This window comes from Psammomys obesus, unplaced genomic scaffold (assembly GCF_907164565.1).
Source record: "Psammomys obesus unplaced genomic scaffold, mPsaObe1.curated_primary_1811, whole genome shotgun sequence".
NCBI classification, from domain to species: Eukaryota; Metazoa; Chordata; class Mammalia; order Rodentia; family Muridae; genus Psammomys; species Psammomys obesus.
In genome coordinates, this window is record NW_026596149.1 from 11,058,257 (window position 1) to 11,073,194 (window position 14,938).

The window sequence follows — 14,938 nt, forward strand, 5'->3', positions numbered from 1 at the left end:
CACACACACACACACACACACACACACACACACACACACACACACACGCCATCTAAATCCAAATGTCGAACCAGACCAAACAACTATCTGAAACACAGTCTCAGCCTTCACCATAGTTGGTCTTCCATCATCATCTATCACAGAGAGTACGAGTTTCTTGGGACAGCTCTGAATGCCTTCTGTTACTATAGATGCTTTTGTTGATTCTCGCCCATGACTTAAAGCTGTAATTTACTAAGAAATCTATTGCTAAAGAGCATCAGCTCATTCTGATGTTCCAATAACCCCTTGAATTTGATTACAGGAATGGAAAGTGCCTATGAATGCATCACCCTGGCTAATAATTACCTTTTGGACCTAGACTGGGATTACTATTCAAACTCTACTAAGCCAGTGTGTGGATGACAAGTGGAGGAATAAGGCTAAGGGACAGGAAGGGAGTGGAAAAACAGGAAGTAGCTGTGGTGTTGGAAGCAACTTGGAATTCAGCGGACTGGAAGAGTTCGGATGTCTGAGGAAGGAATTGTAGTGCAAGGTGGTAACAGATGACTGGTATATGACCCTTATAGGTTGGTGCAAGGATTTAGCCTTTCATTTTGTCTAGTTTGTGACTGACCAAAGCACTTTATTGTTAAGATAATCTGTCCTTCTGAAGTCTGACAAGAAGCTACATTTGGCTTTTTTGCTTTTTCGTTTGGGCTCTGGGGACTGAAATCATGTCCTCATGTTTTAAAAAAATTGTGGCAAGAGGAAAACGCAGGACATAAAGTGTTGCCGTAGAGTGCTGGCCCAGGATGGGCAAGACCCTGGCTTTGATCCCCAACCACATTCTACCAGCAAAGAGCGATTTAGTGTGGGCACACATGCAAGGCTGGATTCATTTTGTCCACATTCCAATAATGAGCTTCTGCTTAGAATCTGTTTACTCCTATAAAGACTGATGAAAAACACAACACATCACCTGGAAGTCTCCCCATTAGGGGGCCCCGTCTTTTCTAACAAGTAGGGTCTAGTTATAGCACATGGCAGGAAATGCTTGCTGGAGGTGTTCACTGCCAGGCTGGTGTGAATGAAGGAACCAGAAAAGTCTCATCTGGATCATCTGCCTACCATCAGCTCTGCATGGCAAGTTATCAGATACACAAAATCTCATTTTAGCCCTGACCTGGGAGAGGATGAGAACAATGATGTAATGTATCCAGTCAGCTGCCAAAGTATGACACTAAGTGACAAAACAAAAAGCAAAGCTCTGCTAAGGAGAATCTAGCACAGTAAAGAGAGGAGCTCCAAGGAAAGATCAATGGAGCTCACTTGGGCTGCTGAGGAAAACAAAAATGAGAGATGCCCATCAAATTAATACAATTTTCTCCTGCCTCTGTGAGGACAGAGGTAATGGCAGGACTTCCCTGGCATAGGCTTATTGTATATCTACAGAAGTGCACATATCTTGGAACAACCAAGCCTTGGAGACAGCTCAGCGATAGAACACTTGCCCAGCACGGAGAGAGCATGGGTTTATCCCTAGAACTGTCCCCTACCCCACAGAAGTTAAAGAGGATATATGGTCTGGCATGTTTGTGTTTCACATGATAAAACAAGTATGAAGGAAAGGCATGGCCTCCCCATCTCCCTAGCCAGTGAGAGGGGTCTATAAGCACATGCTTTCAGGAGTTGAGGGGATGGATTGATTGGTAACATGCTTATTGTACAAGCACAAGGACCTGAGTTCAGACCCCTAGCACCCAAGTGAAAACCAGGAGCTACTCTACAATCCCAGTGCCAGGAAGAAGGAGACAGATGACTCCCTATAGCTTGCTGGATCCAGAGATTCCAGATCCCATGAGAGACCATGTCTCTAATGATAAGGTAGGGGGCAAGTGAAGAAGACACCTGACATTGGCCTTGATTTTCACACAGACACCTATGTGTATCTACACACACCTAGATGAACATGAACAAATGCTCTCCCCCATTATGTCCCGATGAGACACTGATGTAAACGCAGACATTTACATTCAGACCTGCTATGACCGGTACCCGTTACAGGCTGTTATCGGGGGGATGCTGCTTCCAATACGAACATTATGTGGGTCCACATTTCTGGTTATCAAGCTCTTCCCCTTTCTTAAATATCAACTCAAGGTCTAAAAATTCAGCGATCCCTGAATTAAGAGCATTCCTCTAACTAGACGGAAAAAAAAGAAGCTTTCTAAGAATGCTGACCAACTGTTCACTAGCTTCATTTAAGGAAGAGCAAGAACAAATGGTTTAAACTACTTTAGGCAAGTTAAGGCAGAACTAGTGTAACGATGCCTGCCATTGCTGGGCTAGCAATGTTGAAGCTAAGTTCTGGAAGGATACTGGGATGGTCTAGAGACTCACCAATCATCCATGAATTAAGATTTTGCTCATGTGGTTTTGATTATAAAGTAATGCTCCCAAGTGTCAATGATCTCCCCCAGTTCCTAGTCAAGAGCAACCAGGAAATAGTAGTAATGCTCTGGGAGCAAAAATTTGCAGAGTGATAACTCACTGCTGAGTGTGAGCCAACAATGAACTCTCACTTCGGCACCATGGCGGCTCAGGCAGCGTCCCTGCCAGCAGCTGCCTTCCTGTCTCTACAGCGGCACCCTGGCAGGAGAGCAACAGGGTGGCCTATTCTTGAGTGACACATAGCCACTTGATCTGTATATCTGAGGTTCTCTTAAGTTTTAATTTTGTTTCTGAAACCAGAAGACCTGATTGTGGTCCTTGAATCTCAACAACCAAGTTAGTGTACACACACACACACACACACACACACACAAACCCCAGGCTCTGCTGTACTAAATAAAAGTATAGTTGTCACTTCTGCTCCTTATCAATTACCTGACTGAGACAAACGCCTTCTGTCACCTACTCAGTGACCTCAGGGGACCCATTTGGGCATTTTAATTAATTCCACACATCAGACACTCTGACTGACTAAGTTTCTTAGTTGCGACTTTGCCTCTTGATGGTGGCATCAGGGAGAATGGAACACTTGACTTAATTAAATGGATTCCACATCCAGGTCTATACCACACTGACAGACAACACGTTTCCCTGAGCAGCCCGCTGCCACCAGATGGGCCAATCATTTCTCCCCAGTATCACTGCCAGAAAGCACTCACTTGCAGCAGACTGTTCTCCAAGCTAAAGGAGCTTGGTCCTTCCTCATACATCCTACAGTTAGCAGCAGAGAGGAGTCCAGGACTTGTGTGTCACCGGTAACTCTTCTTGCCTTTGCCTGAGCTCCGCCTTTCTTTGGTGTTTCCAGAAGTTTTCTCTTGGTTGTTCTAGCTACTGACGATCCCCCCCTTCCAGAACTTTACAGTTTGCTTGTGAAATACACTTGTTATGCTATATTTGGAATACATAACCATATGTATGCCTTGCATTGTATACCTTGCCACACTACACTGGAGCTGGATGGAACAAGCCATTGAGGCTACATGCAGCAGGAACTCAATGCCAGAGATGGAGACACACTCAGTAAGTGACCATTTCCATGGGCCACAGTTGCCTTTTATAAAAGTATATGTAGGCACAGGGAAAACAGCTCATTTGATAAAATGCTCGCTGTGCGAGCCTGAGGCTCAGAACCCTGCCCCTAGAGTGTTCACAGAATGCTGCGGGGATGAGGAAAAGCTTGTGATCCTAACATTGGGTAGGCAGTAGGGAGATCCTGGTGCTCACTGCCCGCTCAAGCCAGCCTAGTCAGCATGCTGTATGTCCCAGTGACAGATGCTGTCTCAAAAAACCAAGGTGGATGGTGCCTGAGGAACCACACCCAAGATTGCCTCTGAGTGTCCACCTGTATGCACACTCCTCCATTACACATCCTCATGTGCATTACCGAGACAACACACGGAAGAAGTTTCCTATGACCTGTCTCCGTCCCACTAAAATGTAAAGACAATAGGGTAAGAATTTCTGCCTGTCCACCCCCCCTATATTCACACACACACACACACACACACACACACACACACACACACACACATATATATGTAAGATATGTATATGTAAGATAGTAAGACAGAGACCTTGCTGGAGCCCAAACCACAGGGCAGCAAAGAGACAAAGTAGACATGGACTCAATATGATCAGAAGCGATGCACTGGAAGAGGGAGAGAAAGGGAATGTTGAAGGAGAGGTTGAGGCAGGATGGCAACCAGAAGAGGGTAGCATTTCAACTGGGTTTTGAGGGGTGCATAGAAGACTGGCATGGAGACTTGGGGGTGAAAAAAAACCTACTTTGGCTAACGACACCCAAAGACCAAAGACCCTTTTCACTTGGGGTGCTCAGTAAATATAAACAGATCCGGTAGCTCTATTGCTATTGCTCTAAAAGAACTTGATATTTGACAGCAAAATCACGAAAATACTTGCTTACCTGCCCTTTAAGCAGGAGCCACTGTCCCTGAAACCATCCATCATCTCTGGTCACAGCGACAAACCAAAACAAAAGCTGCAGGTAGTGGCCACCTAGAAACAGAGAAACTGCCATCCACACAGGGGAGCCAAGAATCGATCTAGAAAGTGTTAGAGCTTTCAGGTAGCAGAATTAAAGTGAGATCAGCAAGGTGCATAGGTAAGAATATGATTGTCGGAGCAGTTAGGCCTCAGCTCAAAAGCCAGAAGGCAAAAACAGGGCGAGAACCACAGCACCCAAGCATCCTGGAGAAGATGGCTTGAGGCCTGGGGGCTTAGAGCCTTCTTGACCATGAGACTGAATCTCACAACACAAGCCTTCTCCGTTCTGATAGCCATGATTTACAGATGATGGGTCGGAGAAAATCCTTCTCTGCAGAGTCCCTCATCTCTCAAAGATGCCAAGGGTTCACTTTTTCATTCATTCCCCTGCTGTGTGCCCGAAGGTGTAGACAGCAAGCACGAGGGAGAGACCACATCCACTTTCCACACGCCCTCGCATCTTTGCTCCAGCTGCGTATGTGCTGGTATCTCACAGAACTCACTTTCCACAATCTCCATACTTCAGTCCTGCCTACCTATCCCTCACTGTATTATAATAAATCCAGTGATGGCTGGCAGGCCCATCTGTCCCTCTCTGGCATCTCTATGGCCTTAGGATCACTCAGTGCACATCCACAATCCAGGACCATGAGTCCCACCCGTGACAGCCCCCACAGCTTCTGCCTGCCACATCCCCTTGGATCCAATCCTGTATCTCTTACTCCTTTCCCTTCCTTCATTTTACTCATCATTCCCCTCTGCTTCCCTCCTCTGATTAACTTGGAAAATGAAACAGCAGTGACATATCAATTTTGATATGACAATGTAATTATGCAAGGACTTGAAACACAACGGGGTGTCTCCAAAGTCACAGGGAACTCCCCACAGTGCTCTGCCGTCTCCAGACCCATTTGGTTTCAGATTGGATCTCCTCAGCCTGTTGAGAAGGTTGCCTAGTTGAACCTGAGGACTCACGGAAATAATATAAGCTGTGTAATATTGATTCTCCCTTCTTTAGGGGAGCTTACGCCATGTTTGCCCTTTCCCCTCTTTCATTCCCTTTCTTCTTCTCTCCCTCCTCGTTCTCTCCCTTTTCCTCTATTACCTCTCCCCCACCCCCACCTTTTTTTGGACAACATTTTACTATACAGCCCAGGCTGGCCTCAAACTTGCTTTCTTCCTGCCTCTTCCCTGACCTGCCAGTGCTGGGAACCCAGGAATGTCCCGCCATGCCCAGTGCACACACTGCCTTCACGAAGAAAGACCTTCAAAGTTTGCACGAGGATTCAGCCTTGTTCTCCAGTTTTCAATCCTCCACCACCTTCAGACCCACCGGTTTGCCCTCTCTCTGCCTTTGGCTTTTTACCAAGCTTGTTTCTCTGCTTAGAATGAGCCTCTTCTCGTCCTTCCAGTGACCGGCTCCTTGAATGCTCAAACAACACCCCCACCCCAAGCCCTCTCAACATAGTTCGGGGCCCTCCTTAATCCGTGTTAGTATTTGCTGCATGCTGCTGGCTCTATTTCCCTCAGCAAGCACAATCTGAAATGGACGTGTCCATTTGTTTCTTCTTTGTGGTCCCTTGTTCCAGTGACCAGGCAAGCTCCGTGAAGTGCTAGTGACACAGTAGGCACCGGACACACATGGGATAAGTGATTGAATTACACTGATGGGAACAGTTGTCTTTAAGTGTTCCCTAAAGGCCCGTGTGATAGAGCCTTGGTTCTCAGCAAGTGATACTTTTGGGAGTTGGCAGAACACTGAAGTAGGGCCTATTATAAGGTTTCCTGGTCACCAGGGCTACACCTTTGAAAGGGTTATTATTCCACTCTTTCCTCGCCTTTGTCCTTCACATCCCAGCCACAAGGTGAATGGTTTTCCCAAGTGCTGTTGTCATAATGTGCTGCTTTGCTGCAAGCCCAAAAGCTACAGGGCCCATCAGTCACAGTCTGAAATCTCTAAAACCACAAGGCAAAATTAACCTTTTCTCTTTATAAGCTGATATATCTCTGGTGTTTGTTATAGTAATAGAACGCTATCACAGTTCCCATGGGCTTTCTCCAAAACAAAAAGATGAATCTGGAGACCAACTGTTCAAAGCTGTCAGCAGCCTTCTCTGCATTTTATGAGTAACAGAAAGAATGATGCATTTATGATTTTAGGAAAAACTGTCATGACACCTGGCCTTGCTGCATAGGTCAGGGTGAGCTGACTTGAGAGAATGACTAATTCATGGCTTCTTCCATATTCCTCATATCAGCATTTCCTCTCTGGCTACATTGATCTCAACACTTTGCATGCTTTATTGAGCCTACCCATACCTTATCATAAGCTTGGTGCTTCAACTGTAAATCATCCAAAAATAGAAACACACGCTAATTCTGGTATTAGAACCTGGGAATCCATCCCATTTTGCTCTTAGACTCCAGTCGGGCCCACAACCAAATCAAACAGGATTTCCACCCAACTGCTAAAAGGTTTCGGGAAAATCACTTCACTACTAATTTGCTGGGCTGTCTCTCAAGATATCTATCCCTCCTTCAAGAGAAAGGCAGACAGTTGTGGTATGTTCTGGGCTCCAAAGCTTCAGAAGGAAGATGAGGTTGACATGAAGACATTCCAGCTTCACGGGCACAAACAAGCATCCACAGGCACATTCACTGTCCTTACCAACATAGCCTGGGGTCCCGCAGGCCGTGGACATCACATCTCCTTTGCCCTCCATTTTTGACAAACCAAAGTCACTGATCATTATCTTGGACTCCTCGTCTTGACTGTAGTACAAGAGATTTTCAGGCTAGAAAAAAACAAAACAAAATGAAAACAACTTATAGGTTGTAAATCAAGCCTGGGTATAGGCCTATCACCCTGCTACTCAGGAGAACATGTCTCTCCAAATAAAATATAAAATGAGGGCCTGGGCATGTAGCCCAGTGGTAGAGGGCTTATTTAACATGCAAGAAGTCCTGGACTCAACCCCCAAGACTGAAAGCAAGCAAACAACCCAACAATTGAATAGCAGGTATACTTAAAGCTGCCTTACTTATGGGAGAGTCAACAACATCACAATTAAGAACAACCTTGGCTTTCAGACATAGAAAGTGTCTGTACAAATAGATGTCAATTAAAATAGCAGTGCTTTCTGAAGAGGTTGCGGAGGGCCACGAGAGCACTTGGCGCAAGCAAGTCTTCAACGCTATTCCTTCCCATTACTACTATTTCGTCTCCTTTAAAAGAACAACCATGTTTTGAGGGAACCTAAGAGGCCGATAGCTCTCACACTGTCCTTAGTTCTTGGCTAGGGGAACAGGATTCCCAGGAGATGAAAGCACATCTGCAGGTTCTCACAAGTTCTTTTTTCTTTTTTCTTCTTTTAAAAATAAATCAGAGACCCTTGCGGGTTACTTTGCTGTGGTGCGAGGCTCTGTCCTGGCTCTCGGCAACATCCTCCCATGCCCTGCAGCCCTGGCAGATGGGCTGCACATTGCACATTGCTGAGATCATCGGCCACCTGCTCACACCCCTTCCAGGGAAGAAAGGAGAGCTCTGGGAATGAAAGAAGTAGCACTTTCTAGTCATGTGCCCTGAAAGGCTCCTGTCTTAGGCTGCCTTCGCGCCAAGCAGAGACTCTGGCGTCTTCTGGTTACCCCTCTGAACAGACAGCGGAGAGCTTGGACAGTAGTGCCACACTGTCTGACAGACCGACTGTCCTTGACTTGTTTGCTTCCTTGTGGCATTTTGTTTTAATCCAGGATCTTCCAGTCTAAGCTGGCCTGGAACTTTTTATGGCTTCAAACTCATGATCCTCCTGCCTCCGCCTCCTGGAATCACAGGGGCATGCCTCTGTGTCCAGCTTGTCTTCACTGTGGTTTTGCGATGTCGGTGGGAGGGACTTCCTTGGGGCAGACAATAAGACATTATTTTGCATAGAGTTTTAGGCAAAACTGGGGATTGTCATTGGTCCTGGCAAGGTCCTGGATAGGGCTTGTGGATACCATGATTCACCTGTCTCAGGCTAGTTCTGCAGGGCTAAGAAACTCAACAGGGAAGAGGAACCCACATTTTTTAGTTATCCTTTTTTTTGTGTGTGGTTTCTGTTGATGCTATCCCTCAGGGTGATGGTGTCAGGTCTGTCTGGTCACAGTCAACTGCCAGGACAGTTCTGGAGATTTACTGAGTAAATAAGTACTTGCTGCTCTTGCCCACAATAAACCTTTAGGAAATGAGAGCAGAATGAAGGATCTGGAGTGGAAGCTCATTGTTACCCTCCCAGCCCAAGGAGAAAGCCATATCCTCTCTTGAAAGGCTTCTGGGGCAAATCTTTGGTTGCTAAGCATGCAGTTTAGGAAATTATTATAGGTAGTGTGATAGGACACGTTTAGGAAGTGTCTCTTGGCCTTGTATATCACTGCTACCTGTTTACCTGTGAGGGTATTAAATGGAGGAGATGCATCATTGGATAGATCTGAGATGGGGTGGGCTTGGATCTCTGGGTGGTGGTGGTTGTGGTGGTGTGTAAGATTCTGGCATGCAGTCTCTGCTATGAAGAAATTGTAAGAACAGGCCAAGACTCTGTCCTCAACCAAAACTTGGCCAGGCTCCTTTGAGCCCTCTTGAGAACAAAGCCGTGACCTTGGCCTCTCAAGTCCCTCTTGCTCTAGCCAGGCCAGCCAAGCACAGTCTTAGCATGGATCAAGAGAACTCTCTTTAGGGCAGCAGTTCTCAGGCTGTGGGTCTCAACCTCTTTGGGGGTCAATGCCCCTTTTACAGAAGTTGCATATTAGTTATTCTTCATATCAGATATTTATATAATAATTCATAACAGTAGCAGAATTACAGTTATGAAATAGCAACAAAAATAATTTTGGGGGTCACACAAGTGATTAGAAAGACTGAGAAGCACAGCTTTAAAAGGAATTCCCACCTGGTGCATCTGACGCTATTACAGAAACAATTATTCAGATATTTTTACGGGACAGTGAGCTCTCTTTACTACCACCATACCACCATGGGGCTTTACAGGAAGGGGGATCTGCTTCAACTCCAATGTTGCAAAGGTTAAGTGGAAATTTACAGCAAAGGGCAGGCTGGAGGAGAGTGGCTGAAATGTTGCTGTGAGGTAGTAAGTAAGGAGCTGGCAAAGCCAACTTGACAGGACATTCGTTTAAGGCACAAGACAGGGCGATGTGATATTGAGGTGGGAGATAAGATGTTTGGTCAGGCCAGGAGCGTTGGTGCATGTCTGTAATCCCAGCAACTTGGGGAGGCAGAGACAGAGGCAGGTGGATCTCTGTGAGTTTGAGGCCAGCCTGGTCTACAAAGCGAGTCCAGAACAGCCAAGGCTACATACACAGACAAACCCTGTATCAAACAAAACAAAACAAACAAAACCAAGAGAAGAAATTGGGTCAGATATTAAAAGACATCTGAATTCAGAATGTTTCTTGCTAAAACTAGACTAAATAAGTACAGTCTATAGACAGGACAGACTCAAAGGTCCACGCCTGGTCAGAAAAAAAGAGGACTCAGAAAAGTTGCAAGCAGGGCTGAAGAGATGGCTCAGAGGTTAAGAGCACTGGCTGCTCTTCCAAAGGTCCTGAGTTCGATTCCCAGCAACCACATGATGGCTCATAACCATCTGTAATGAGATCTGGTGCCCTCTTCTGGTGTGTAGGCACATATGCAGGCAGAACACTATACATAATAAATCTTAGGAAGGAAGGAAGGAAGGAAAGAAAGAAAGAAGAAAGAAAAGAAAAGTTGCAATTAATCTATTTGGGTCGAAGTGGATCTTTGTCCATGTGAGAGTTTCTGGCCTGCCTTTAGGGAGAGATTTGTTAGGTCATTTTATTTATTTAAAAAATATTATTTTGCATTTGTTTTTGTTTCTTTGTGTGTTTTGTGGCAGTGTGGCTCAAACCCAGGGTCTTGTATGTGCTAAGTAAGGACTCCATTGCTAAGCTACACCCAGTACTGCCCTAATCCTCAGCCACTCTTTGGCTGCTTTAGCCAAACTCCTGATAGCTCTTAATGATTTTCTTCTAAAAAAAAAATCATTTTGTTTTGTGCATGCGTGTGTGTGTGTGTGTGTGTTGGGGTGTTGAAACGTGGAGGCCAGAGGTCAACACTGAGTATCTTCCTCAAATGCTTTCCACCTTTTTTTTGTTGTTGTTATTGTTGTTTGTTTTTGTTTTCCGTTTGAGGCAGGGTCTTTCCACTGAATATAGGGGCTGCCTGTTGGGCTTGGGAGTCCACAGACCCTCTTATGTCTGCCTCCCCGGTGCTGGGACTGCAGGTGTAGACTGTCACGCCTGGACTTTTCCTGTGAGTGCTGGCAAGCACCTCAGCTCTTCACTCACACAGCAGGCATTTGTGGGCTGAGTCATCTACCAAGTCCTCAGTAACCCAGCAGGCGCTGTGCTCTCCACATCCCACCCCTGTTCCTCTAACAGCCCACTTGTTCCTGTGTTCAGAGCGAGAGCTAGGCCCAGTCTCTCTCCTCTATGCAGCGGTCTGAAACAAAGGCTTCTCTCTTGCTGTAACAAATGTCAAAACATTTTTTTTTCCTTTCACAGAACCCAAAGGGAAAAATATTTTCAATCACTTGAAATAGTTATACAAAGAGTAGCTGTTGTCAGTAGTCATCATGACAGTTTTGTGGATGAAGAATGAGATTTGAAGAAAATCAAGGGTGATGCTGAAGGGTGTTTTGAAATGAAAATGAAATGGGCCAGTCTGTCACTGAAACAGGAATAATGCTTGGAAAATGGGTGAGGGGGTTCCTCTTATTGTAAAATCATGGGGTTTAGGATTTATTCATTGATGAACAGTGAGATGCATTCACAGGTGTAGAGATGGCTCTAGTTCATCACCACTGGCTCTTACTCCTCTGCAGCTAGAGAAATGAGTACGTGACTCATCTCACTAACTGAAGCTTAGCTCAGGCAAAGGATTGCCAAGCACCATCCCCAACACACACACACACACACACACACACACACACACACACACACACACACTTTCCTCCATGGGTAGTACATACACACATACACACACACACACACACACACACCTTCCTCCATACTTTTCTGAACAGTTATCTCAGGAGAGGGTTAAAGCAACTAAACATTCACCCGCATCTATCAATACTCTGAGTTGATTCAAGATTTGGTAATGGCAGCAAGGCTTTTCCTGGCAGGTGGGAGTGGAGAGGCAGAGCTGGGGCGGCAGGGGGTCACCTAAGGGAGGCCTCAGGAGCTGTATGAAGGCTGGTGGAGTGAAAGCCACAAAGAGCATCTCCCACACTGCATCACTGTCCCTCCTGTCAGGAGGGAGCCCTGGGAACGGCCTGGTCTCACCTAAGAAACTCTTTTGCTGCATATTATGGCATTTCTGTAGGACAGGCACACCCAGGGTAGACTGTCAAGCTCCCTCCTTGATGATAATTTATACAGTAATTGTTCTAAAAAGATATCATCAACACATTCTTGGGAACGTTACTACTGCCATGTAGCAACACAGAATTCTGTTTTCTCAACAGGGGGCAGTTTTGCACCTCAGTGAACGAAATTCAGCAAAACCTAAAGACATTTTTGGTTGTCATGACTCCAGGAAGGATACTGGAAATCTAGAGGGTAGAAGTCAGGGATTCGGCTAAACATCCTGCAGAGCCCAGGACTGTTGCCCACGCAGAGTCTACAGGGCAGAGCTAAGGAACCCACTCAAGTCCGAGGCAGGCGTGGGAGACACTTCCTTTCTCACTTCCTGCATGTTAACAAAACAGAACACTCACTCATCTCCAGCAGTTTCCCAGGGCCCACTGGACATAGGAACACCTATCGGAAGGAAGAGCAGGCATGTTTGCTCATGGGTTGGGGTAGCAGTGCAGACCCTGCGCCTGTCTTTCATTGACACTCTCAGGCTGTCTGCTGCTGTAGCTTAGACTGGGTGGCTTCCATACTCTTAGGAGTTGATGAAAATTTAATACCGCATGGATGAAACTCCTTAGAGCCTCTGAAAAGGGATCATACGAAAATCCTAACACAGCCACTGTTTTCTGCCACAGGGATAAACCCAGTTATCAAAACCATCTTCCCCCTTCCTTTGACTGCTACCAGAAGGCCTCATGTTCTTGAGACTCCCTAGGCTGAGAGCTGTAAGAACTTGTCAAAAGCTTTGCGTAGAAATGGAAAATGGTCTCCTGTCTTGCTGACCCACTTTTTAAGGGAAACATGAACACTGCTCTTCCTGAATAGGTTTTAATTGATTGTAACTTATTTTTTTTTAAAAGAAGTACTGTCTTGCACACCACATCTCTGAAGTTGTGACACTAACTTGCTTAGCAACCACTATATAGCAGCCACTATGGGTTCAAAGCACAGACTTGGCATGGGAGCAGGGAGGGGGTGCTGCCTGGCATGGAGGTACTTGGCTGTCTTGAGCTAGAGCATCTCTAACTCTATAGAGCCTCAGAAGCCCAAAGATTAGCTCATCACATTCACAGCCATTTGCTAGCAAGAAGACAACAAAGGCTAGAAGGGTTTATTGGCATTTCTAAGTCTCCTCTTTCCAATAGTTCTTCAAGAGGGGTCCCCAGACTGGCATCACTAATACCTGGGGTTCACTAGAAAGGTAAATTCATGGGTCTGTTATAGACCTGATTGATCAGAGCCCCTGATTGGTCAGATTGGCAGAGCCAGAACTTAGAGACTTTACTGACCTCCCCATATCTCCCCAGCACTGATTGAGGTTGATTAAGTTTTGCATCTATGGAAGGAGATCTCTAGACAGTCCTAAGATAGACTATGGAAAGGAGGAAAAATGGAACGAGAAAATGATACATGGGGGCTAGAGAGATAGCTCAGCCATTAAAGACTAGGCTTACAACCAAAAATATAAGAGCAAATGATACATGGAGAGTGGTGGTTTTAATAAAAATGGCCCCGATTGGTCCATAAAGAGTGGCACTATTAGGAGGAGTGGCCTTGTTGGAGTAGGTGTGGCTCTGTTAGAGGAAGTATGCCATTAGGAGGTGGGATTTGGGGTCTCAGAAGTTCAACAAGCCTAGTGGCGCACAGTGTCTCTTCCTGTTGCCTGCTGATCAGGATGTAGAACTCTCCGCTCCCTCTTCAGACCTACACCTGACTGCACACTGTCATGCTTCCCCCGTGATGACAATGGACTGAACCTCTGAAACTGCAAGCCAGTTGCAAGTAAATGTTTTCCTTTATAATGGTTGGAATGGTCATGGTTTCTTCACAGCAATAAACCCCTAAATAAGACAGAAAGGAAAAGAGAAAACTCCAGAGTATATATTTTCTTTTTAAATTAATTTTTTTTTATAAAAACATGTGGTGCCAGGCATGGAGCCTAGGATTTACACATGCTAGGCAAGTGCTCAGCCACTGAGCCACACCCCAGCCCAAAGGGGAGTCTTCATGAAGGGAAATCTACACCAGCATACTCCTTAATAGCCACGAGCAGATGATTGGCAGATGTTTAAAATCTGACAAACACTCATAATTGACCCTTTGGCTGACTTCCTGGTGCTGAGGATGGCTTGGTCACCAGGCAGTCGTTTTGATGGTGCATTTATGCTAGTGGGTGAGTGCCTACCTCATTCATGTAGTAGGCTATGGAGCTGGATCTGTAACATAGCATGAAGTCACACCACAGCCTGGGTCTTGTTCTTACTTTATTTCCAGTCCTTGTATGTGATAGCTACTGAGACCTGGTTTAGAGGAAGGAAACAGGCCACTAAGGTGGCCACTATAAGGTCTAATTCTCCAGTGCTAATAGATGCAGGATCACTATGCCCACATCTCATAAAGAAAAGTCAGTTATTTCTCATCACCCAGGATGCTGAAGCCAGGGAATCTGAAGTTTGTTTTGAAGTCTCTTTAGGCTATAGAGGGAAATTCTACCTAAAAAAGCAAACCATCAGGACAAAAACCAATAGGAAGGAAGGGAAGAAAATAGAGAGACAGTCGGTAAAGGGGAAGAGAGGAGGAGAGCAAGGAAGACAAGAGGAGGGGAGAAAAAAGGGGAGAGAGGTGGGGAAAGGAGGGAAGAAAAGGAGAAAAGAACCTTCGCCAGGAGACAGCTGTACCTGTAAGCTCATTAGCCTGCTGCACTGTTAGCCTACTTTCTCTGCTCCGTGCCATTCCTGCTGCCCCCTGTCTTTCACATGGCTGTTGTGTTTAAAAGGGGCCGGAGGCAGAGCATGATGCTGAAGAACTCCACTGGCAGTGTCCAAGATAGAAAAGGGGTTATTTCATCTTACAATTTCCAGGTCACAATCAGTCAGGCAAGGAACTCAAAGCAGGAACCTGGAGGCAGGAATTGATTCAGAAACCAGAGGAATGCTGCTTACTGGCTTGCTCCCCAACGCTCACTCAGCTTGCTTTTCTCATACAACCAGCACTACCTGCCCCATGGTGGCAC

General features: G+C 45.8%; 1 protein-coding gene across 3 annotated transcripts in view; it reads right to left on the bottom strand.

Annotated features, from left to right (window-relative positions):
* Positions 1-14,938, bottom strand: part of Camk1d (calcium/calmodulin dependent protein kinase ID) — a 392,540-nt gene that overhangs the window by 43,683 nt on the left and 333,919 nt on the right. For all 3 annotated transcript variants that reach the window (XM_055593882.1, XM_055593883.1, XM_055593884.1), the window contains exon 5: positions 7,166-7,292. In XM_055593882.1, coding sequence (XP_055449857.1) covers positions 7,166-7,292 — 127 coding nt within the window. The remainder of the gene's footprint in view (positions 1-7,165; positions 7,293-14,938) is intronic.